General features: G+C 43.5%; 1 protein-coding gene across 1 annotated transcript in view; it reads right to left on the bottom strand.

The window, feature by feature from the left end:
* gabbr2 (gamma-aminobutyric acid (GABA) B receptor, 2) overlaps positions 1-24,486 on the bottom strand; it is a 212,175-nt gene that overhangs the window by 82,053 nt on the left and 105,636 nt on the right. The window contains exons 4-7 of the mRNA XM_086280435.1: positions 23,050-23,151; positions 8,736-8,801; positions 8,234-8,422; positions 4,770-5,012 (exon numbers count right to left, since the gene is read on the bottom strand). Of these exons, the coding sequence (XP_086136561.1) occupies positions 4,770-5,012; positions 8,234-8,422; positions 8,736-8,801; positions 23,050-23,151 (600 nt within the window). The remainder of the gene's footprint in view (positions 1-4,769; positions 5,013-8,233; positions 8,423-8,735; positions 8,802-23,049; positions 23,152-24,486) is intronic.

The following is a 24,486-nucleotide window of genomic DNA, read 5'->3' as shown; positions in this document are numbered from 1 at the left end:
GAATTTCGGCCTCAAGCACTGTAAAATACATTGACCGCGCCTTCTTTCCCTCCGTCTCCATGGTGACTCGCTTAATCTGTGCTCCACTAATCAGGGCTTTATGTATCCTCGTGCGCGCGCTTAATTTGGGGTTAAAGCAACTCCGCGTTGACTGAACTACTTGTTATCAGCCTTTCTGAAACCGAATATTCCGAGTTGGACAGTTCGGGGTTACTCAACCCTGAGTATCGTTTTTCATTCTGAGTTTTCTAAACCGGCTTCCTGAAATAGGGCCCTGCTCTTGTTCATCTCTGTTCTGTCCTCATTCTCCTCTCTCTCCCTCTCTGCTCCTCTCTCTCCCTCTTTGTGCTGACAATCATCAAATATACAGTTGAAACCAGATAATTACACACTCTTCAGATCAAAACACAAACACTTTTTTAATTGTAACATCAAATCAGACTAAATGTTTATTTTTTTAGATTGATAAATATAAAAAACATATTTGTTAACTTTAAGAGTAAAGAGAGAAACTATCTGTATTTCTTAATTGTAAATGGCACCAAATTGTATTCAAACTTGAGCCACACTTATGGAGCTCCACAGTTCTTTTCCTGGTGTTTTGGTTGACATCTCTTGATTTTCCCATTTCAAAGAAACAGGCTCTGTGTGTTGCCTTATATGCATCCACAGCTGTGCCACCAATTTACTCACATGGACTCTACTGACCTATCACAAGCTTCTTCAGGTCAGAATGGAATCGTCTGGAGTTTTCTTATTAATTAACAATAAACTTAGTGTACATGTACTCCTAAATTTGATGAAAGTGATAAAAAATAGACAGCTCTGTCTCTCTTTATTCTGACATTTAACTAATTCAAAAGATATTTCAATATTTATTTATCCAAAACAAGTTTACTCTAAATTGATGTTGCACAGTAAAAAAATGTTTTTGTGTTTTCCATAAAGTGTATGTAAATATCTGGTTTAAACTGTGAATATACTGCTGTGTATTGAAGTTCCTCTTGTTTTGCATAGAAAAATACTGAACAACATACAAAGCATAATATATAAAATACTACCAGAGTTTTTTTCTTTGAAAGAAGCCCCTTATGTCCATTCTTGTATATCAGTGCATTACTGAAACCGGTTTATTTAGCCGTGGAGGGAAACAACTGAAAATATGAAATAAACACACATGTAAGCTAAGACTCTCTAAAGCAGGGGTGTCAAACTCAAATACACAGTGGGCCAAAATTCAAAACTAGAACAAGGTCGCAGGCTAAAATTAATATTTATTGAAAAATATTTAGTATTTAGTATTTATTTATTTATTGTCATTGTCAAGAACAATGAAATTGCGTTTGGGGCTTCCATACAACCCCAAAAAAAGAAGAAAATAATAAATACCCCTTAAAACCCAAGTGTACATATTTAACCCAGTGTGACTCCAATGCAATAAGACAATCCTTAGCAATAATGTTCGTAGAAATTCAGACAAAGACCTGAGAAACATGACAAAATACAACAATGCAACCCATTCAATATTATTGTACTGTGAGATATGATATCAGATATGATAGTTATCTATTTAAGAAAGAGGGGGGGGGGGGGCAGGAGGGGGAAGAGAATAAAGATATGATGCACCAATGCAGACCAGTTCATTGCTATTAAGAAGTTGGATATGGTTATTGTCCGTGAGAGGGGGGCAGAGAGTTCAGGAGCCTCACAGCCTGTGGATACAGGCTGTTGGCCAGTCTGGATGTTCTGGCCTGTATAGACCTGTACCTTCTCCCTGAGGGCAGCAGATGGAAAAGGTGGCGCGCAGGGTGATGTTGGTCCCGCAGGATACTGTGCACCCTCCTCAGACAGCGAGTGGGGAAGATATTACTGATCTCTGGCAGACTTGTTCCAATAATTCTGCCAGCTTCTTTCACCACCCGCTGGAGTGCTTGCTGATCGGCCTTGGTGCAGCTGGGGAACCACACTAGAAATCCATACGTCAGAACGCTGCTGATGGCACAGTTGTAGAAGTTCAACATCAGAGATCTGGGAATGTGTGCGCTCCGCAGTCTCCTCAGGTAGTAGAGGCGCTGTTGGGCCTTCCGTACAACTGAGGTGATATGGTTGCCCCAGGACAGGTCCTCGGTCACAGTTACCCCCAAGAATTTAAAACTGCTCACCCTCTCCACCGCCTCACTGCCAATGAAGAGAGGCAGATGGTTGTTATGGCCCCTCTTCCGGAAATCTACAATGATCTCCTTGGTCTTTTTGGTGTTTAAGACCAAGTTATTGTCGTGGCACCATGACTCTAGTTGTTGCACCTCTGTCCTATAGTTTGTCTCATCATTGTTGGATATAAGTCCGAGCACTGTAGTGTCATCTGCAAACTTAACAATGAGATTGGACGCGCAGGAGGAAATACAGTCATGGGTGAAGAGAGTGTATAGCAGAGGGCTCAGAACACACCCCTGAGGGGCACCGGTGTTGACCACAAGGGTGGAAGAGGTGTTCTTACCCACTCTGACACTCTGTCTACGGTTAGTGAGGAAGTCCACAATCCAGTTGCACAGAGAGGAGTTAAGTCCCAGTTGGTGGAGTTTGGGACGGAGTTTGTATGGCCGGATGGTATTAAAAGCCGAGCTGTAGTCTACAAAGAGGAGCCGTGCATAGGTGTTCCTGTGTTCCAAGTGCTTCAGTAATGTGTGCAGCACTGTGGCGATCGCATCCTCGGTTGACCGGTTCTCCCTGTATGCAAACTGGTGCGAGTCCAGGGATGGTGGAAAAGCAGCTCTGATGTGTTTAATGACCAGTCTCTCCAGGCATTTGGCGGGAATGGGGGTGAGTGCCACAGGTCTGAAATCGTTCAGACATGTGACATTTGACTGTTTTGGGATGGGAACGATGGTTGCTGCTTTGAAACAGGATGGTACCAGTGAACAGGACAATGAGGTGTTATATATAGAGGTGAAGACGTCCGCCAGGTCCGCAGCACAGTCTTTTAGCACCCGACCCAGCACTGGGTGAACCATCTAGGGTGAGGGGGAGGCTACCCTCTTCCTGACCAAGGATGTTTGACCCTTTGATCAGCAGTAACACACACACACACACACACACACACACACACACACACACACACACACACACACACACACACACACACACACTGAAGTATAAATAAAGACCGGGGCAGTTTCTTAGTGCGAGTCTCAGTCTGGAGGCTGCCCTTGCTAGCAAGAAGTTCTGTGTGTTTCTCTTCTCTGAGTCTTTACTGAAGAAGTGTTTTAGAATATTTTCCCTAACAATCAGTCATTCCTATAACTGTTTTTTTATTGTAACATACAGTTGCTGTAATTAGTTTACTGTATTGTGTGACCATTAGAGGAAAGGTATTCGTTTCCTAATAATGCTTGCAGATGTAAATGCTCTATTTCTTAAAATAACAAATACACAGTAAATACAACACTCACTTTGATTAAATCACTCTGTCAAATGTAGCCATACATATACATATGTTTGTTATAAAGAAGTATCAGAGTCCACTGGCACTCTGGCAAGTTGAAGATGTGACATTGTAGAGTAGTGATTAAGGATTGAATCATAAAAGCCTAGAAATCGGCTGGTAAACAAAAGTCACGAGGAAAACATGTGTATTCCCTAACCGGTTGGTGAGTAGTTGCTGGAAGTTGAGGCCAATCACTGAGAAATGAGTTGCCTAAGCCCCAGTCATGACCATCTAACAACGTCAGGTAGTTAGGGAAAAATGTGCATCCCCCAACAGGCTGGCAAAAACCTTGTTTCGGTTGCTTTGATCACCAACAGATTTTCACAGCCATCTGCAGTTTGCATTGAAGACACCGACGTGTCTGCAAATACTCATCAGCTCCTCTCTGAGCGGCAGTGAAACTGAAAATTGCGACACAAACTGGAGACAGAGGTCATATGCCTGCAGAGTAAAAGTCACACCTTTTGAAAGGTGTTGGCTGCAGTGCTGAAGCACAGCTTTTAATTTGAAAGGGAACATTCTTTATTTCCAGTTTGTGTAGCACCTTTTCGAGATTTATCACCACTTAGCTTGTAGTCAGACAAGTTGGCATTTTCCATGCAAAGTATGGGTGACCATGACGATCTGCTGGCTACTAAAATAGTCAAAAGGAAGTTTCTGGTGCAGCACCCTCTTTGCACATGATTTCACCATCAAACTGCAGAAACCACTCACCAGCCTGTCAGGGAATACACATTTCTTTCCTTACGACCAGTTGATGTATCACATCAGATATGCCAAGCAATACGTATGTAGGTAATGTGAGAAACACCTATAAAGTTACACTTTATGAAAGCAGTTTATCCATTTTGGTTCCTATTACTAATTTATTAATGCAAAAATGCAATTTTCACAAATTAATTCAATGTTTTGGAGGGTTTGCTGAGTGGGAAATATATCTTTAAGAATGTTATGTGAAAGTTACCAAAGCAACTGAGAAAAACTGAAAACTTTCAGAAACCTTTGGTCTTTTTTGGACTGGGATGTTGTCTGTACATGCACTTTATACATAAAAGTCTTTCTACTTGTCCACTGGTCTTAACCAGTATTAGGGAGAACTTTTTGCCTACACACAGTGCATTGAATTTCGGTGTCTTTCTGTTTGTCAGTTTGTCTGATGGTGCTAGCTTCACCATATGAAAGTGAGTCAAGTAAAAGAAATCAATTTCACCTCTACACATGTCAGACTATCACTGCTATGTGCTATAGATTCACAAACTAAACAACAGCCCGCTTCCTAACTTACCGTAACACCAAAGAAGTTGGTTTCATTCATGACGTCCAGCACCATTTTTCCTACTTCACGGTCGTCCACGGTGAAGTTGTGGTACATGTTTTGCCGTTGTTTTATCCGCAGCAGTTCCATCGCTCTCGTCAACGTTTTGGCAATGACCCAGATCCCATCGTAAGCGAAACCATGAAACTTGCTTGCCTCCACGCCTTTCTGCTGAAGTTCTCTGCTATACTCCCTCTCGTACTCCTTAGGGGTCTGGAAGGAGGGTAAGAGAGAGGACATTAAACAGAGAAAGTGTCCTTCTCCTAACTTTATAGGATTTTATTTCTTTTCTGTGGAAAAACACTGTTCTGTTAATTCAAACTCATTGGAACAGTTGTAGTGTGGCCCAAAGTAAATGATTCATTTGCCACAAATAACGATACAAAATTAATTGGAAATAAGAGCACTTTGGATCCCACGATTCATTTAGGCTAAGCTCTCTAGTTTAAAAACATGCATCAGGGATGTCTTTCTGAAATTAAGCGCTGTCTCCAAAGAGTCTTCAAAACACTATTACAGGACTACTTTAAAGTAGAGTTGCAACGATTTGTCAGCATAATCGATAACATCGACTATAAAAATTAAACGATGCGGAATTTTATTGTTAAGCGTCATATACTAATATTTGGGTTTTTTAAAATTTGTTTTTGTAACTGCAATAAACTACAGGAAGCTATGGGGGCAGTATCACTTATATCGTCGGCCAAAACTGCACTCAGTAGTGATGGGATTTCCGGCTCTTTTTATAGAACCGGCTCTTTTGTTTTGGCTCACTAAAAAGAACCGGATCTTCCGGCTCCGAACCGGCTCTTCAGGTTGTTTTGTTGCTTTAATTAATTTATTATTAACAATAATATACAATTATGCACAAAAGGAATTACTAATGTAAAAAAAAGTGGTTTTATTTATATATGTTCATATATAAATATATGTGGTGGCCCCTAGAGACAAAGCACGTACAAACTCCAAAAAGCACGTACAAACTCCAAAACACATTCCTAGAGTTAACTGAACTTCCAAAACAGAGCTACCTAGATCACTTAAATTACACAATTGAAAGCATATGTGTATGGTTTGTGTATTTATACACAAGCACTCATATATATATATTCAAATAATTAAAAAAAAAAAAGTTCATTTACCTGTTACTACCAAATCAGGTCGTTGGTACTTGCTGGCTTGTGTAGCCACTAGGTAACAAAAGCTCAACACTGCGCCTAGCATCTTGGAGCACCTCTGTTGTGTTTTGTACATGTTTTGGAGTTTTTACGTGTTTTGAAGTTTGTACGTGCTTTGTCTCTAGGGGCCACCGTAAATATACTTTTATTTACCCACTCCACATAAAATGTAATGAATAAATCATATAATACAAAAACCAGCTATTCACATTTCAACTTTTAACTATTTAAATTTTCAGCTTTTTCCTTTTAAACAAATTTAAAGTGAAACAACACAAAACACTGCAAACCACAACACAATTAAATATGAATTACAATATGAAAACCAAAAGAAGATGCACATTCTCTGTCATATGGGCCTGCATGAATAAACTTTCTGAATCCTTTATCATCCACAACTAGATTACTATACCTTTCTAATGTGACGTTGTTCTCCCTGGCTCTCTTTTATGGAACGCCAGGACTGCCATAATGAATTAATTAAATACACCATTAAATAATTAATTAAATGTGTCAATAATTAATTAAAATTGGAATTAATTAATTAAATAAATAGTTATGACACATGTAATTAATTAATTATTGACACATTTAATTAATTATTTATGTATTTCACATTTTAATTAATTATTGACACATTTAATTAATTATTGCCACATTTAATTAATTATTTAATGGTGTATTTAATTAATTCATTATGGCAGTCCTGGCGTTCCATACTCTTTCTCTCTCTCCCTCCTACTCTGTTCCTGCGCTACTGCGTGTGTAACTACCGCCCCTCCCCCTTCTGCCCAGCGCAAAGCACAAGGCTTGCATGCGGAGTGAAGCGGAAGAAGTGCGAGAGAGGGTTAGAGAAAGAAAAAAAACAACCCATGGCTTGGTGTTGTGCCAAAAAGTGATTGTCTGCCAAAAACTGATTTCCAGTGTTTCTGTGTATTTTTTATGTGTAATATCTTTACGTATGTTCGTAAATAGACTTCGGTGAACAGGGGATACAAAGGGGTTACATAAAGAATTAAAAAATTATCTGTTTTTTAAGTATCTTTACAACTTGTACTTACATTATAACCAATCCGGTCCTTTATCCCCACTTAAAATATTTTTACAGAACTATTGTAATATTTGCTGCCATTTTTGCTGTCCTGTTGGGCAACTTACTCTTACAAAATACATTTTTAATGTTAATGAGATTTTTTTTACTGCATAAATAAAGGTTATATAAAAGTCGCTGCCAAAAACTGATTGCGGCTTGTATCTTGCTACACGAATGTTGTTTGTGGCTCAAGATGACTTTATGTCATCCATAAGGGATGCATTTGACATATGTTTAACATATTATAGCCCAACAAGTTACTTATAGCACTTTAAATATGAGCAATCGCTTTTTGGCAAATACCGGAAATCAGTTTTTGGCAGACAATCACTTTTTGGCACAACACCGGCTCACGTCGTTCACGTCAAAGACCTGGCTCTAAGAGCCATTTCGTTCGCGAGCGACACATCACTAGCACTCAGTACTAAAGAGGGAGAATATGGCACCCATGGCAAAACAGGAGGATGAAAAAAATATGGAAACAAAGATTTTAAAAAATGTCAAAGCATTTCACAGAAAGTTAAATGCAGACTGTGGAAAGCTGAGCTTTGCTTTCACTACAGCACTACTGCAGTGCACGAGCATTTAAAAAGCTGGCACCCTGGAGCTCTGACGTCAAATTCCATCTAACATTATCAATAATTAATTATTTATATAATTAGTTAAATAGTTTAATTGGCATTGAACACTACGCCATCTGAGAAGCTGTAAGTAACAGTCATTTCTAATGTTTATTTAATTTTTATTCTGACCATCCTGAGAAATATTAAAAATAGCTTTGATTATCTTCAAATTTATATGTTTACTGGGTCATTATTTTAATGTACTGAGGGACGAGACAACAGGTTGATATTCACAGGTGGGCAGACTTGAGCAGGTGACGTAATGGAGCCTAGAACAGGAGGTTTGCCCACAGGAAGTGGAGATAAGAGTTATAAAAAATAAGCGTTGACTAATCAATGAAAAATTTGTTACAGCCCTACTTTAACGAACTACAATCAAACTTTATTTAAAAAAAATTAAACTTGACTTAAAAAACTTCCCTAAGCTTTATGAATGAAGACCTTCAGACAAAAATTATTCTATTTACCTCACGTTTTTAAGTATACAGTATAAAATTACCTTCTGCACATCAGAGTGTAGTTGAGATGTATGTCACTCACCCTGCCAGAGATGCCCTTGATTTGCCGAGCGCTGAGTGGCTCAAAGTCCACGCTAATGTATCCCTCCATGGCAGTGAGAAGCTTCTTGGTGGTGCAGTTGGTGTTGTTGGCCTGTTCCCACCAGTTGCCCTGATACCAGCCAGGGATAATCCACTGATATTTACTCCCAAACATGTTCAGGTTATACGCCTGGTTTGGGCACAATAATCAGAGGTTGGAGCAATGGAAAATCAGAGAGATTCAGATTAACAACTAATCTTGTTGTTCTTAAAAGAAAGGAAAATGACACTTTGAAATCCAACCATCTAAAGTCCAAATTCTGTGCATCTAATGATATATTTAATTACTCCTTATTGAAACAGGATTAAAAAAAGCATGTCAGCTTTGTTCATAATTATGACACAATGCATTTTACTAATAGCGCCAACTGTGTATAAGACAATTTCTATCATTTAAAATAAAATGCCAAGACAACAGAAGGCAACATCATAAAGAAACTTACACAGCAGAAGACTCTGGAGGCCAGGTTCTCATCAAACTGGCCAATGATGATCCTCACATCATTGTCCTAAAAAAAATACGTATTTACTTAAATGGAAACATTTAACTTTATTCAAACAGAGAAAGAAATCAGGATTATGCTGCACTACAATCTTATTATACAATCTCAATTTACAATCCTAATGTAATCGTGCAAGCTTTTTATTGTGATCTTTTGACTCCCTGGCTTTAATGGTGAAAAGCTGTCACAGCTGTCTTTTGGTGAAACTACATGGGTCTATATGCTATGGGATCAGTTTTGCTGTGTGTGAGTCTACCATAACTCCAAACAGTTAACAAACACACAGAATCAGAGATGTTGTATTTACTTTACTGTACATACTCATTACTATGTGTAATCCTCTAATCTGTACCTAGAAGGGATGTGGGACCTGAGGCACAAACCAGTTGTTGAGAGGCTAAGGCATTACCAAATTGCGAAGTCCTTCTATTAGAACGGAGACAATGTCAGCAGGCAGAACTGCTTGCAAACCAGGCTGAACTTGCTTGAGTATTCGAGGCACATGGCCTGGTAATTGTCTCTGTAAATAATTCAGAGTCCCCGGGTGGAAATTCAGCATGTTTCATGGTGGGGAAAAAAGATCAGGCTCTGCCATTTAGTGAGCACAGACATATGTGTAGTCCTAAACACAAGCACAGACCTACATGCAATCACACTGTGTGTCCACAGACAGTAGAACTAAACTAAACTCACCACTAAAAATACACACACATAAAATTGTCCCAAACCTAACCAAATAATATTGATATAGGTTAACTCAGTGTATATAACTTGTACAAAAACACAATTAACTGAGTTTTAATCTCATGATTTTGGCACAATATTTGACATGTGTGCTCCATCAATAGCAAATCAAGTGTTCCCTTTATACCGTGCAGCTTGAAGTTTCCTGGACTAGTCTGGATGAGTAACAATAAGTTAAAAGATATATAACAAATAACAATGTCTGGCACAGCAGAAAGCAAAGAGTTTGTCCCTTAAAGCTGATCATCATCCTTTGTTTGGGTATACAAACAAAAGCTGCGATATAATAAATGCATGAAGGCCAAGAAAAACAAGGGAAGCTAATGTGAACCATCCAATATCAACTAAGAACTCCACAAGCGAGCCTGTGCAGTCTGTGCATTCATCCAGGTTGCAAAGACGCACTGAAATCACCAACGCAAATGTTTTTCATTTGGGCAAAGACAGGTACCCAATAAACACTACAGGGAGTGCAGAATTATTAGGCAAATGAGTATTTTGTCCACATCATCCTCTTCATGCATGTTGTCTTACTCCAAGCTGTATAGGCTCGAAAGCCTACTACCAATTAAGCATATTAGATGATGTGCATCTCTGTAATGAGAAGGGGTGTGGTCTAATGACATCAACACCCTATATCAGGTGTGCATAATTATTAGGCAATGTCCTTTCCTTTGGCAAAATGGGTCAAAAGAAGGACTTGACAGGCTCAGAAAAGTCAAAAATAGTGAGATATCTTGCAGAGGGATGCAGCAGTCTCAAAATTGCAAAGCTTCTGAAGCGTGATAATCGAACAATCAAGCGTTTCATTCAAAATAGTCAACAGGGTCGCAAGAAGCGTGTGGAAAAACCAAGGCGCAAAATAACTGCCCATGAACTGAGAAAAGTCAAGCGTGCAGCTGCCAAGATGCCACTTGCCACCAGTTTGGCCATATTTCAGAGCTGCAACATCACTGGAGTGCCCAAAAGCACAAGGTGTGCAATACTCAGAGACATGGCCAAGGTAAGAAAGGCTGAAAGACGACCACCACTGAACAAGACACACAAGCTGAAACGTCAAGACTGGGCCAAGAAATATCTCAAGACTGGTTTTTCTAAGGTTTTATGGACTGATGAAATGAGAGTGAGTCTTGGTGGGCCAGATGGATGGGCCCGTGGCTGGATTGGTAAAGGGCAGAGAGCTCCAGTCCGACTCAGACGCCAGCAAGGTGGAGGTGGAGTACTGGTTTGGGCTGGTATCATCAAAGATGAGCTTGTGGGGCCTTTTCGGGTTGAGGATGGAGTCAAGCTCAACTCCCAGTCTTACTGCCAGTTCCTGGAAGACACCTTCTTCAAGCAGTGGTACAGGACAAAGTCTGCATCCTTCAAGAAAAACATGATTTTCATGCAGGACAATGCTCCATCACACGCGTCCAAGTACTCCACAGCGTGGCTGGCAAGAAAGGGTATAAAAGAAGAAAAACTAATGACATGGCCACCTTGTTCACCTGATCTGAACCCCATTGAGAACCTGTGGTCCATCATCAAATGTGAGATTTACAAGGAGGGAAAACAGTACACCTCTCTAAACAGTGTCTGGGAGGCTGTGGTTGCTGCTGCACGCAATGTTGATGGTGAACAGATCAAAACACTGACAGAATCCATGGATGGCAGGCTTTTGAGTGTCCTTGCAAAGAAAGGTGGCTATATTGGTCGCTGATTTGTTTTGGTTTTGTTTTTGATGTCAGAAATGTATATTTGTGAATGTGGAGATGTTATATTGGTTTCACTGGTAAAAATAAATAATTGAAATGGGTCTATATTTGTTTTTTGTTAAGTTGCCTAATAATTATGCACAGTAATAGTCACCTGCACACACAGATATCCCCCTAAAATAGCTAAAACTAAAAACAAACTAAAAACTACTTCCAAAAACATTCAGCTTTGATATTAATGAGTTTTTTGGGTTCATTGAGAACATGGTTGTTGTTCAATAATAAAATTATTCCTCAAAAATACAACTTGCCTAATAATTCTGCACTCCCTGTATGAGTAATGAGGGCTTCATGAAAATGTTCCACTTACTGGACAAAAGATCTTCTCCCTTCATTCAATTGTTTTGGATTATTTTGTACTGTACGCAAAACGGGGAAAAGAGATTGGTCGCTACAAGTTTTGTTAAGATCCACAAATTCACAGGTGCAAGGAATAGAGTGAAAAACTATATTTTGCTTTTAGAATATTCACTTATTCCAGGTGAAAAAACGCCTTATTTGTCTGCAGAGATGAAGTATTTTTTCAAATGTGTTTTCTACGTTTGCACTGAGCTTAGGTGAAGAAAGAGGACCAATTTTATTTCACATTCGTACAAATCATGTGAAATGATGGGAAAGCAGTGTTCTGCTTGGACGGCAATGGATAATAATCATAAATAATCGGGATATCAATATTGATCAAAACTATCATAATTGTCATTATAAGCAATCTTATTGTCAGGAGTAGTGTCGTGGACGAGAGAAGGAGGACCCAATCGCTGGACTCACAGGCAGGTAGGTGAAGGTGGATGTTTATTGCCGAAGGAGTGAGCAAACAGTACAGAGGGAGGAAATGGCTGGCTGGCTGACTGACTGAATGAATGAATGAATGAATGAACAAAGGACTGGCTGGCTAACTGAACATACAGACGACACTAACATCAGACGTACATCAATGACACGACAAGGATCGGATGGAACTGAGGACTTAAATACACGCTGGGTGATGAATGATTAGAAACCGGTGAGTACGCAGCTGAACTTAGTCTGACTAATGATATATGGAAATAACTGGAACACAATAAGCAGGCGGTATGCTGGCACAGAAAACACAGATGTGAAAATAAACTGAACATGACAAAACAGAAAACACTGGGTCAACGACCCAGGAACCCTGACAGTACCCCCCTCCAAAGGCCGGCACCCGACGGCCAAAAGAAAAAAAACCAGAACAGGGCGGGCGGAGGGGGCCCAGGACGGAGGGACGGAGTCCACACAGAGCCAGTTCAGGCGGGCGGCCATGCGGCCAGTGGCTGAGCCCATACAGTTCAGGTGGGCGGCCACACGGCCAGTGGCTGAGCCCATACAGTTCAGGTGGGCGGCCACGCAGCCGGCAGAGACGCTGAAGTCGATCCGGTGGGCGGCAGCGAGGAAGACGGCGGCGGCCACTGAGCCGGTGCGGTGGTCGACCACACCGGCGACGAGGAGAAGGCGGCCAAGGAGCAGCTGCAGAAGGCGGCGCGGGAGCCGGCGGAGACTGAGGAGCAGCTGTAGGGCCAGGCAAAGCAGAAGCCGAAGCTGAGTCTGAGGCCGGACCAGGCGAAGCAGAAGCCGAGGCTGAGTCTGAGGCCGGACCAGGCGAAGCAGAGGCCGAGGCAGAGTCTGAGGCCGGACCAGGCGAAGCAGAAGCAGAGGCTGGACCAGGCGTAGCAGCAGTGTTGGGAAGGTTACTTTTAAAATGTATTCCATTACAGAATACAGAATACATGCCCCAAAATGTATTTTGTAACGTATTCCGTTACGTTACTCAATGACAGTAACATATTCTGAATACTTTGGATTACTTAATATATTATCATGCTTTTTACAACAACGTGAATGTACTATTGCTGTGTGATTTATTACTATTACTGAAGGTCCGCGACTCCGAACTGTAGTAAAGGGACCTCTGACTAATACGGCGGGGTCCCTGTCGGCTCGTAGCCGAAAAATAGCTTTACTTTGTTGTGTGGGTCAACTTTTCTTGGAGAGACAGAGAGAGGCGTTGAAAGGCTGCTCCAACGGAACTTATTGTTTTCGGAGGAAAACACAAACACGGTGTACAGTCGAGTCTTAATAGCTTACTTACAACTGGGCTCGTAAGGCACTCTTCTTGGCTGAAGTGGTTATTATTATATTTACATGCTTCCAGCTCCTGTTTTTCCTCGATGACAACACGTACCTTTCCACTCCCCTTTTTCTCCCTCCTCGCGTCCATTCTCCCTGCAACACGGACTACACTGCCCATGATGCTACATTCTTTAGAGCTATGCTTGTAGCATTCTGCCTGTTAGCTTAGCACAACAACAACAACAACGAAAAGGCGCTCTCTCACCCAGGAAACACACAGTCGCAGTGAGAGAGAGAGAGCGTTGCCCTGTAACCATGGCAACCGTAACGCTGCCGCCTGGAACAACAGAACGTAGCTGTCAAACAAAACCCAAACAGTCCTGACCCGCGACAAAATGAAACAGGAAAGTACCGCAGTGTAATCCATTTATTTCAACAAAGTAACTGTATTCTGAATACCACCTGTTTAAACGGTAACTGTAACGGAATACAGTTACTCATATTTTGTATTTTAAATACGTAACGGCGGTACATGTATTCCGTTACTCCCCAACACTGCGTAGCAGAAGCAGAGGCTGGACCAGGCGAGGCACAGGCTGAAGCTGGACCAGGCGAAGCAGAAGCAGAGCTAGGTGACAGCGAGGCAGCCGCAGGTGGTGGCTGGACGGGCTCCTCGGGCCCTCCAGCTGACGTGGCAGGAGGCTGGACGGGCTCCTCGGACCCTCCAGCTGACGTGGCAGGAGGCTGGACGGGCCCCTCGGACCCTCCAGCGGAGATGGGAGGCTGAACGGGCCCCTCGGACCCTCCAGCGGAGACGGGAGGCTGAACGGGCCCCTCGGACCCTCCAGCGGAGACGGGTGGCTGAACGGGCTCCTCGGGCCCTCCAGCTGACGAGGCATGAAGCTGGTGCGGTTCTCCTGAACCCCCAGCTGACGAGGAAGGTTGCTGGACGGGCTCCTCGGGCCCTCCAGCTGACGAGGCATGAGGCTGGACGGGCTTCTCGGGCCCTCCAGCTGACGAGGAAGGTTGCCGGACGGGCTCCTCGGGCCCTCCAGCTGACGAGGCATGAGGCTAGACGGGCTCCTCGGGCCCTCCAGCGAAAACGATCTCAGAACCAGTGGGCACTGGAGCCCCTGGCACACACAGGACAGAACCAGCAGGTGCGGGGACCTCTGGCAGGGAAGCGGCCGGGCCAGCGGGTGCGGAAACCCCTGGCTGAGAAGCAGGGTAGCTCACAGCTGGCTCTGGGTGCTGTGGCTGCAGGTCCGGGAACTGAACAGGATGGTGGACGGGCGACTGGACTACTGACTGGAGGACAGGAGGCGACTGGACTACTGACTGGAGGACAGGAGGCGACTGGGCTACTGACTGGAGGGCAGGAGCGGACTGGACTACTGACTGGAGGGCAGGAGCGGACTACCCTACAGGGGACTGGAGGGCAGGAGCGGACTGGACTACAGGGGACTGAAGGGCAGGAGACTGGACTACAGGGGACTGGAGTGGAAGCTGAACAGCAGGTGAGGGAACTGACTGGAGTGGAGATGCTAAGGGATGAACAGAGGTAGGCGAGGCTGACGACGGAGCTGAGGTTGGTGTGGCTAATGGTTGAGCTACAGACTGAGCTAGTGACGGAGATAAGGCTACAGCTTGGGCTAGTAAGGCTGGTGCCTGGGCAGGGGACAGTTCAGCTAATCTAACTAGGGATAGTGCGAGGGCGTGAAAGGCTGGGTCAGGAGGTGGATGAAGTGGTGAGGTAGCAGGTGAACCGGTTAGCTCTTCCAAGCCGCTAGGGAGTTCTGGCTGGGTTCTGGCTGCCCTCAGCCTGGGCGCTGGGACAGGCACGGGAGGTGGCTGGACACCAGTCACCCCCACCCGAGAAACAGGAGCGGGCGTGGAGGTAGACTGGGTCGCAGCTGCCCTCCTCCTGGGAGCTGGCACTGGAGTGGGTGTAGCCTGACTGACGGGAGTGGAGATAACGACCGGGTGTGTGATACTGGCAGGTTTCTCTGGGATTGTTCTGGTCCTCCTGCCACCACTATTTACAGTCTTTGACTGAACAGTTTTTGGGGGAGCAGAGCAGAAAAATTTGTCCCAGTCTACGTCCTCGTCTAGGAGGGAGACCCCCCATGAATCAGAGATAAGTCTATTAGTTATTTGAGGTGAAGAATCAAATGAGGAGGGTGGAAAACAGTCACTAGAACTCACCACCGGGAGTAGCTGAAAATAGTCCTTGTTATGGTGGCGTGTGCGCCGCTTTTTCCGGGAAGAGGAAGCGGGTGGGGTACACAACCGAGCTTCTGGCGCGGGAGCCTCCATTGAGCCGAGGTGGTAGGCGGAGCCGCTGTGCCATGGCGAGGGTGAAGTTCCAGTGAGTAAAACGGCTGGCGGGCGAGCGAGGAGCGGAGCGGCGGGAGAGCGAGCAGCCGAAGCTTGGCCTGTGACGCCCGCTCTCCGCGGCGAATGCTCCGGTGCAGGTGAGGCAGCAGGTGGGGGAACGCGGCGTCTCCGAGGCCCGCCCAGAGCCAGGCAAGTCCCCTCGAAGACGTGCTCTCTCTCCGCGAAGAGCCGCTGTTTTCCCCGAAGCCCCTCCGTCCAGCGAAGGAGCGCTGCCTCCTGCCGCTCGAAAAGTTCAGAGTCCGCTGGGTCCACAACGCGGGTTCGTGTCATTCTGTCAGGAGTAGTGTCGTGGACGAGAGAAGGAGGACCCAATCGCTGGACTCACAGGCAGGTAGGTGAAGGTGGATGTTTATTGCCGAAGGAGTGAGCAAACAGTACAGAGGGAGGAAATGGCTGGCTGGCTGGCTGGCTGGCTGGCTGAATGAATGAATGACTGAATGAATGAATGAATGAATGAATGAAGGACTGGCTGGCTAACTGAACATACAGACGACACTAACATCAGACGTACATCAATGACACGACAAGGATCGGATGGAACTGAGGACTTAAATACACGCTGGGTGATGAATGATTAGAAACCGGTGAGTACGCAGCTGAACTTAGTCTGACTAATGATATATGGAAATAACTGGAACACAATACGCAGGCGGTATGCTGGCACAGAAAACACAGATGTGAAAATAAACTGAACATGACAAAACAGAAAACACTGGGTCAACGACCCAGGAACCCTGACACTTATGCAGGCCCAAATGATAGGAATCAATTCTGTTACTGAAAATTAAACTGAATGGAAGAACAACTGTGTTAGTAACAGTTACCTTGTAATAACAGGATCTCATTTCTTAGCAAAATATACTTGAACACTAAATGTGGGTAGCTACTACTGCTTATAACACATAAGCAGTTCTGAAATGTATCCGTCTAATAAAGGCTGGGTATAGAAGCTCTAAATGGCAAAGAATTGTATATCAGTACCTTTCAAGAAATATGTATGAACATGTTTTATAGTCTGGGTTGAAGTGTAATGTAGAATGTGACTAACGCGAGCTAGATTTTCACACACACAACCTGTGTTATACTGCCATTGCCCTGGGAACCCACAAATACAGTTCATTAGGTCACCCCTCAGGCAGTCGCTACCATATGTCATGCATTCCAAGATCAGAAGGAGCGGCCAGTCACTGAAATTTACCTCCAAGACCCTGAGGCTAAGATAGATAGAAAGATAAATAGATAGATAGAGTGTGTGTGTGTGTGTGTGTGTGTGTGTGTGTGTGTGTGTGTGTGTGTGTGTGTGTGTGTGTGTGTGTGTGTGTGTGCGAGAGAGAGAGAGAGAGAGAGAGAAACACACACACGTGCCGGCAGCTACTCGATAACACTGTTCTTCCCTGAAGAAAAGGCACTTAACCCAAATGACTCCAACTATGGCCGTGGGCCACAGCCTCAGTATAAATTCTAGCCTGCCTGGCAACAACATGAAAACGCTGTGTAGTTGTGGGCAAGGGCATGAGTGAGTGTATGGTGTTGTGTTGCACTGCAGATGGACTGGGGCACTACAGAGCCCCAAATTACCCTCATTGCTTAAGCTTTTATATAACTGTTACCATAATAGTTCTGAATCAGGGTATAGTGTTAAGGGCAGCCTTGACTGCTTTATCTGTGACAGGGTTGTTCGTAACTTTACAGCAGTCATTTGTCTGTTTGAGTAATATTGTAACTCGTAATCCCAATCAGGCACTTTTAAGGCTTATTAGGCACCGCACACACATATAAACACTGTACTAATGATGGTCTTTTACGAGCTAGTGGGAGATGTGATTTGTGTACTGGGCTACGTGTTGTTGCTATTACTAAAACCGTACCCCCATCTGTTTGATTACTGTGCAGCGCATGTGTGGTGTGCAGATATGATGAAATATAAACTCTTGCAGGGATGTGTCTGATCACTAATTCACTCAAGGTGAACACAAGGCTATCGTTTGAAGTTTTGGCACTAATAACTGAACAACAATTATCAGTGTGAGGATTTCAAAATAAAAGTCTTTAAAATGGAATGCGAAGAGGTTCTAGTGTTTGATCTCTGCAGCAGGATATTCTTTTTGCAGCTCTGTGCCATTTGGGGATGTGGGCCAGCAGAGGTGCTTCATCAGTTTCATGAGTATCAATAAGAGGCCTTACAAAATAGGCAAACTTATGATTACACTATCAGTGTGAACCATTCATCTTGAGCTGATCCACAGTGTCTATAGAGCCAAATGTTAGTTTATATTTGCTACACAAGTTGTATTATTACAGTATAAGTTGTACAACACTGAGCAAACAGGTGAAAGAGGTTTGAGATTAGGTTGCTTCTAGTTTATTGTTGAGAAGTGGTGCCGTCGTGTTAGTTTTAGGTTAAACAGAATTTTGAATACAAGGTTTGGCTGTGAGTTTGTTGGTTTTAAAGCCACTAAGTCCATGCCAGATGTCTGAGTTTTAGATCACAATCATTTTACGACCTGACAAAGTTAATATCAATAAAAATGTCATTAAAACAATGACAATGTCGCCGGAGCTGTGGGCGGGTGGGTGCAGGGGGGCTCAGCCCCAGTGCAGGGGACCTCTGGTGCATCGGCCCAACTAGGGGGCTCTCTAACTGGTGGGGAGGCTGTTATATCTTTGTAGGTGGTCTCCTCTCTACAGGAGCTCACTCTGCAGGTGGGGGAGAGATATAGGAGAGGCAGAGAATGAACCCAACCTGGGTGTCTATTGTCTTGTGTAGTTTGGGAGATGATTGGATGATGGGGTGGGTGCAGTTTTCTCTGGGGTGGAGTCGGGTGGGCTGCCCCGGACTCTGTGGGGCTGGGCGGTGCTGCTGCTGCGGGCTCCGGTCCGGATGGGCCTGGGCCCCCTTGCGCTGGTGGGTTCCAGAGTGTGGGGGTGCCTACTGGGGTCAGCGGGGGAGCTGGCCCCAGGGAGGTGCCACTTGCCCCTCCCTTTCTTCCCTCTCCATCCTCAGCTGCCTCCCTATTCCCGCTCTACAACACCCACCCACACACGCAGGGCTTGGGGTCCAGGTATGTCACCAGGGTGCAGGGGAGGCACTCCCCCTCTGTCCCCTTCTGGCCGCCTGTGCCTCAATTTTATTCTGCAACCTAGACATCCACATTACTCACACTCTCACATAACACATACATATAGGGCCTTGGGGGTGGGCACGTTCTACAGCATCCAGAGGATGGTCAGTGTACTCCAACCCACCTCTGGCGCTGGTGCCCTACCCTCAACTTTAAATGCACATAGACACTAAGGGTTTTCAGGAGGAGCCGTGCTGCTCTCTGAGAGGAAGCAGGAACCATGCTCTCCTGTGTATTAAATGCACTTTAGAACAGCACACAGCAACACTACATATGAGCGAGCATTGGGAGGTTTGGGGTCTTCACTCACCCCGGTTCTGTTAGCCGTCAGGGCTGGGGGGCTGGGAGGAGGTGCTGGCCGTCAGATTGGGGTCTGGGATGCGGGGCCTCCCTGTTACTGCAGATAAGGAGGTGGTCCGCTTGCGTCCACCCCAGAGAGAAGGGTTACATCTCCTGGGTCTAGGTGCGGCTTGCCCCTCTGGGGGCGGGGTTACCTGGACCTGGGATATAGAGTATGTTTGGGGAGTGCGACTGTCTGTGCAGTGTCTATTTGTGTCTGTCTACACGTTGGGTGAGTGCCGAGTATTTGGTTGTGTATATGGGGTGGGAATGCATGTTTGTGTCCGCGTGTGCCTGTTCGTCTGTGTCTATATGTCAGGTTGGGTCTTAGACTCAACCTCTCTGGGTACATCTCAGGCCCTCTAAAGTACGGAGGCCTATCTCCCCTCACCACACTCCCTGCCGGTGGCTGATGCCCTCAGACGTTGGTGTGTTGGTGGTCCTTGTCGACTGGGGCTGGGCGCTCATGTATGTACCGGCTCACATCAGTGGCCCGGCTGGGCCCCTTCCGGGGGGTGGGATGCCCTCCGGCTTCTGGCCTCTGGGCCTGAAGCTCGGCCCTCTCTGGCACAGCAGGCTGCTGGCAGAGTCCACGGGCACACCACTGCAACCCCCTCTGGCCTCTGCTCTGTAGCTGCTGGGTGACCTCTCGTTTGGGGCTCTACTCAGCTCTTCCCAGGAGGGTGGCACGGTTCCCCCCCCTTTTGGTGGTCCTCCTCGGGTCCTCGTACTCTGGGGCCTCTGGATATCTGGGGCCTGGATCTCCTCCATACCTGCTTCATACCCTGGGGGACGGGGCTATGGCTCCCCACACTTCCTAGCAGATCGTTACATGGAGAAACCTTTGGAATACAAGCATGCTGATCCACACAGGTGTGCACACAGGTGTACACACGGGTGTTCACAGACGCGGACTACACCTTTCTATCTTGCGTGCTGCACAATATTGTTTAATGTTTAGTATCTACTGTTATCTACTGCTAGCTAGATTATTGTGATGGTGCTGTTTTTTTATTATGTTGCTCTTTTTTTGTTTGCTTTCTCTTCTGTTTTTTTTCTCCATACAGGTGATCCAGGTGTTTTGTTTGTTTTTCTTTCTTTCTTCCCCACTTTCTCACCGTCTCCTCTCCCCTCTGGTTTTCTTTCTCTCCCTCTCTTTCTTTCATTCTTTCTGTCACGGCGAGTGAGATGAGCCGTGTGGAAAATAAAGGAGGATCCAAACGCAGGCACTTGTATGGGTGTGAGGGTGGTTTATTAAACACAAAAAGGAAATGGACAAACGGCGAACGGAGCAATGACTAAACTAAACTGGGAACAAACTAACTACAGAACACGAACCTGGACATGAATGAGAGCGGGCGGAAACAGATGATGGTTGACTGCAGGGAAACACACAGATGAAGCAGGGTGGAAACACAGACGGACCAGCAACTACAATGACGGAAGACATGACTTAAATACACAGAGAACCACAGGGGAATTACACACAGGTGGTGGACACAGCTGGGAATAATCAACAAGACGAGACAAAGGTAAAACTGAACACACTCACAAGAGACGCAGACCTTCACAATAAAACAGGAACAAGAAACCATCACACTAAGACGCAGACTTGACATAGAGAGACAGACAGAAAATGACACATGAAACTAAACCCACACAAAACATGAGGGCACAAATCTTAACCCCAAATAAACAGAAGCATGGAACTCTAACAATAATAATAATAATCGTAATCAAAACCACAACAATCATTCAAAAAATAAACTAACAATCAAAACTCAAAACACTGGTTAGAAACTGACCCAGAACCGTGACACTTTCTCCCCGTCCTATCCCCCAGTCATGTCTGTCCCGTTTGTAAAATAAATACATAATTATAATAAAGGTCAATCAAATGGACCAATATGGCAAGGCCATGATGATCCACTCGGTAAAATAAATCCGCTTGGCATCTTTCTTGGCCTTAAGACAACATTTCTGATGGCTAAAGATCCAAACGGGACACAAAAACAAACAAACAAACAAAAAAAAAGCAATGACAAAAAACACCCTGCTACCTCAGTGAGACAAAAAAGTAAAGTGTAACAAAAAATGAACCATCCCTTGGTGTGTCTCATACTTGAGGGGGAAGAGTTCTGAATGTACGATAAATAATTAAGGCATAATAAATAATAAATTTTTTTGGTCTTCATTTAGATTTCAGGACATTTTTTCTCATGTGGCTTTCTATTGGATGCAAGCTGCCTAAACTGGCTCTCTGTCACAAAAAATAAAAAAGCTCTTGGAGGTCCTAGTTTGTGTTCAAACTAAAGATTACTAAAATTAGAAGTGCTATGTATGCGTGTCTGCCTTTGTTTTCTGATGCTGTGTTTGTCAACCTGTCCAGCAATAAACGGGGAACTTGGGACGGAGAACGAGGGATAAAGATTTAAAAAAAAAAAAAGCGACTGAGAGGGCTGTTACAATGCCCAGCAGCAGCGAAGCCTGTCTCCTTTTTGAATATTTCAAAAAGAAATTCAAATTCAAATTTTATTTGTCACGTACACAGTCATACACAGTACGATATGTAGTGAAATGCTTGGACAACTGCTCGTGACCTAAAGAAAACAAAAAAGGAAAAGGCTATGAATAAGATAGGAAATAAATATGAAAAATTAAAAAGGGTAAATTTAACTAGGAAGGAATAAAATATAAATTAAGGTTAAAAATGAAATAACTGTACAACACAAATTAGAATGAAGGGTAAATTTAACTGGGAAGAATAAGATAAAATATATAAATTAAAGTTGAAAATAAAATAACTGTACAACAAAATACACAATACACAATATAGAACTATATAAGAATGTATGAAGAAATCTAAATATAAATAAATATATACACAATAACAGCAGCTGTACAAGTACAAGAATGTACAAGAATATCGCAGATGTGAGTGCTCTATTTGTGGATCACAAAGTGACGCCATGGGCCTTTACCCTCACATGGATTGTCACATTACCAACAGTGTCCCGTGAAAAAAACCCATAAAAATAAAGAAACAAAATTCCAGCCTTGACAACGAAATCTGTGTCACTCTCTTCCCCCATCATATTATGTAGCTGTTGGAGAGACAGCAAACCACTGTTGTGTGATGAGCGGGAAAAAGACCCATTAGAGTGTAAGAACCCCCCCCATCCACCTAACCATCCACCCGATCCAATTGTTCCGTAAAGATTTCAGCACTGTGGATTGCATATTTAGAGTTGATCAAGGAAGGGTGATGTCAGCTTAAAATGTCAGCGCTTAAGACACAGATTTACACATATATTTTAGGAACGACGGCTTATCTTCCTGTTCCTTCTTCGTTCTTCTCGCTCATCATCTCATGTTTCTTTCAACCTGCTCCATCTTGTATACGTCATATATTCCACCAACATATCAGTAGGGGGAAAAAAGTGTTACTCCCCCTCCACTCTCTTCACTTCTATTTTTTTTTACTCTTACTGTGCCACTCTCTACTAAAAATGCACTAGACAGTATTTAAATATCGATTTTATGCATCCTTTTTTTTTTAAATCTTGCAAAATTTGTATGCAAAAAAACCTTGTATGCATGTGTTTGTATGTATATGGTTAAATGGCCACTGTCAAGACAGAGGGAGACATCCACTTGATAAAATACTAAAGAATTTACTTTACACAGTATGAAAAATAGTAGCTAATATGAAAACCTAATGGGTATTTTGTCATTTTTTTTTAACTGGGAATTCTACAGGTTGAACTGGTCTTGGATCATTTCCTTAAGTTTCTAGGTTGCTTCACCTACCTTCAGCTTTTTGACATTGCCACAGGGATCATTGGAGAAACTCTCTGTGTCTGCAATCTCAATGTTTGCTTTCTCCAGCTCATTTGTGAGATCGTTCCTCACCTGCAAAACAGAAAGAGAGAATACACAAATGTTGTTGAGAAATTACAAAAACATTTCCAAAAAAGTTGGGACACTGTGTAAAATTTAAATAAAACCAATGATTTCCAAACGTCATAAACCCATATTTTATTCACAGTAGAACAAAGCAAACATATCAAATGATTAAAGTGAGAAAATGTATAATTTAAAAAAAAATTGAATCTGATGACAGCAATCTGAGGCAACAAAGAGCTGGAAAAGTAAGTGGTAGTAAAATGAAACAGCTGGAGGAACATTTTGTGACTAATTAGGTTATTTGACAATGGGTCAGAAACATGACTGGGTATATTCAAAGGGCATCTTAGAGAGGCAGAGTTTCTCAGAAGTAAAGATGGGCAGAGGTTCCCCATTCTGCAAAAACTGTGGAACAACTTTATGTTCCTCAGCATACATAATATCATCCAAAGAGCCTGAGAATCTGTAGAAAACCCTGTGCACGAGGGGCAAGGCAAAACAGGCATGAGTCTGTCCTGCAAATCACTGAATGGGCTCAGGAAGACTTCCAAGAACATTTGTCTGTCGCACTTCACCCTGCTATCCACAAATGCAGGTTAAAGGTGCAAAGAAGAAGCTACATGTGAGCAAGAACCAGAGAAACACTGCTATCTACTCTGGGCCAAAGCTCAGTTAAAACGGACTGAGGCAAAGTACAAAAAAACTGTTCTGAGGTCAGATGAGTTGAAATTTAAAATTCTTCTCAGAAAACGCACCCTTCTCATCTGACTTGTTAGCCATGCTCAGTGTCAAAAGCCTGCATCTCAGATCATATGAGGGCACATCAGTGCAGTTTCATATTATCAGCTTGCACAGCTGACAATGCTGAAAGATGTAGTAAAAAAGTTGTGTCTACTGTAGAAGAATGTAAGTGTGGTCAGAGGTTCAATAAGTTATACATGCTCATAAAATATCAGCCAGCATGACAATTGCAGTCAAATGTGCAAATGTGCTTTTATTAAGTAACCTACCAGAGTTTATTTGAGACAATGTTACCATTTACACACTGCACAATAAACTTCACAACAGTGTAATAACTTAAATCACATAGCCTATAGGAAACAAATACTTTGGTACTATGACGGAGCAGCTATTAAAAATATGTAAAAAGGGAGGAAATGCAGTTTTATAAAGTATATTAAACATTAGATTCATTAAATCATGTATGCATAAATCACAGAGAGAAAATCAATCATTTAGCTCAATGCTGTGATAGATGCAAATAAAAACTGAATGTGTGAATATATTTCTGCTGGCTTAAAGCAGATGAAATCATGTCGCAATATACATATAGTATTCTGT

The sequence above is a fragment of the Aulonocara sp. 'chitande type north' Nkhata Bay genome, linkage group LG22, assembly GCF_057382095.1.
Source record: "Aulonocara sp. 'chitande type north' Nkhata Bay isolate Kocher_YH1m ecotype deep benthic linkage group LG22, A_spYH_male_GT1.1, whole genome shotgun sequence".
Lineage (NCBI taxonomy): Eukaryota > Metazoa > Chordata > Actinopteri > Cichliformes > Cichlidae > Aulonocara > Aulonocara sp. 'chitande type north' Nkhata Bay.
This window is presented reverse-complemented; position numbering and strand designations above follow the sequence as displayed.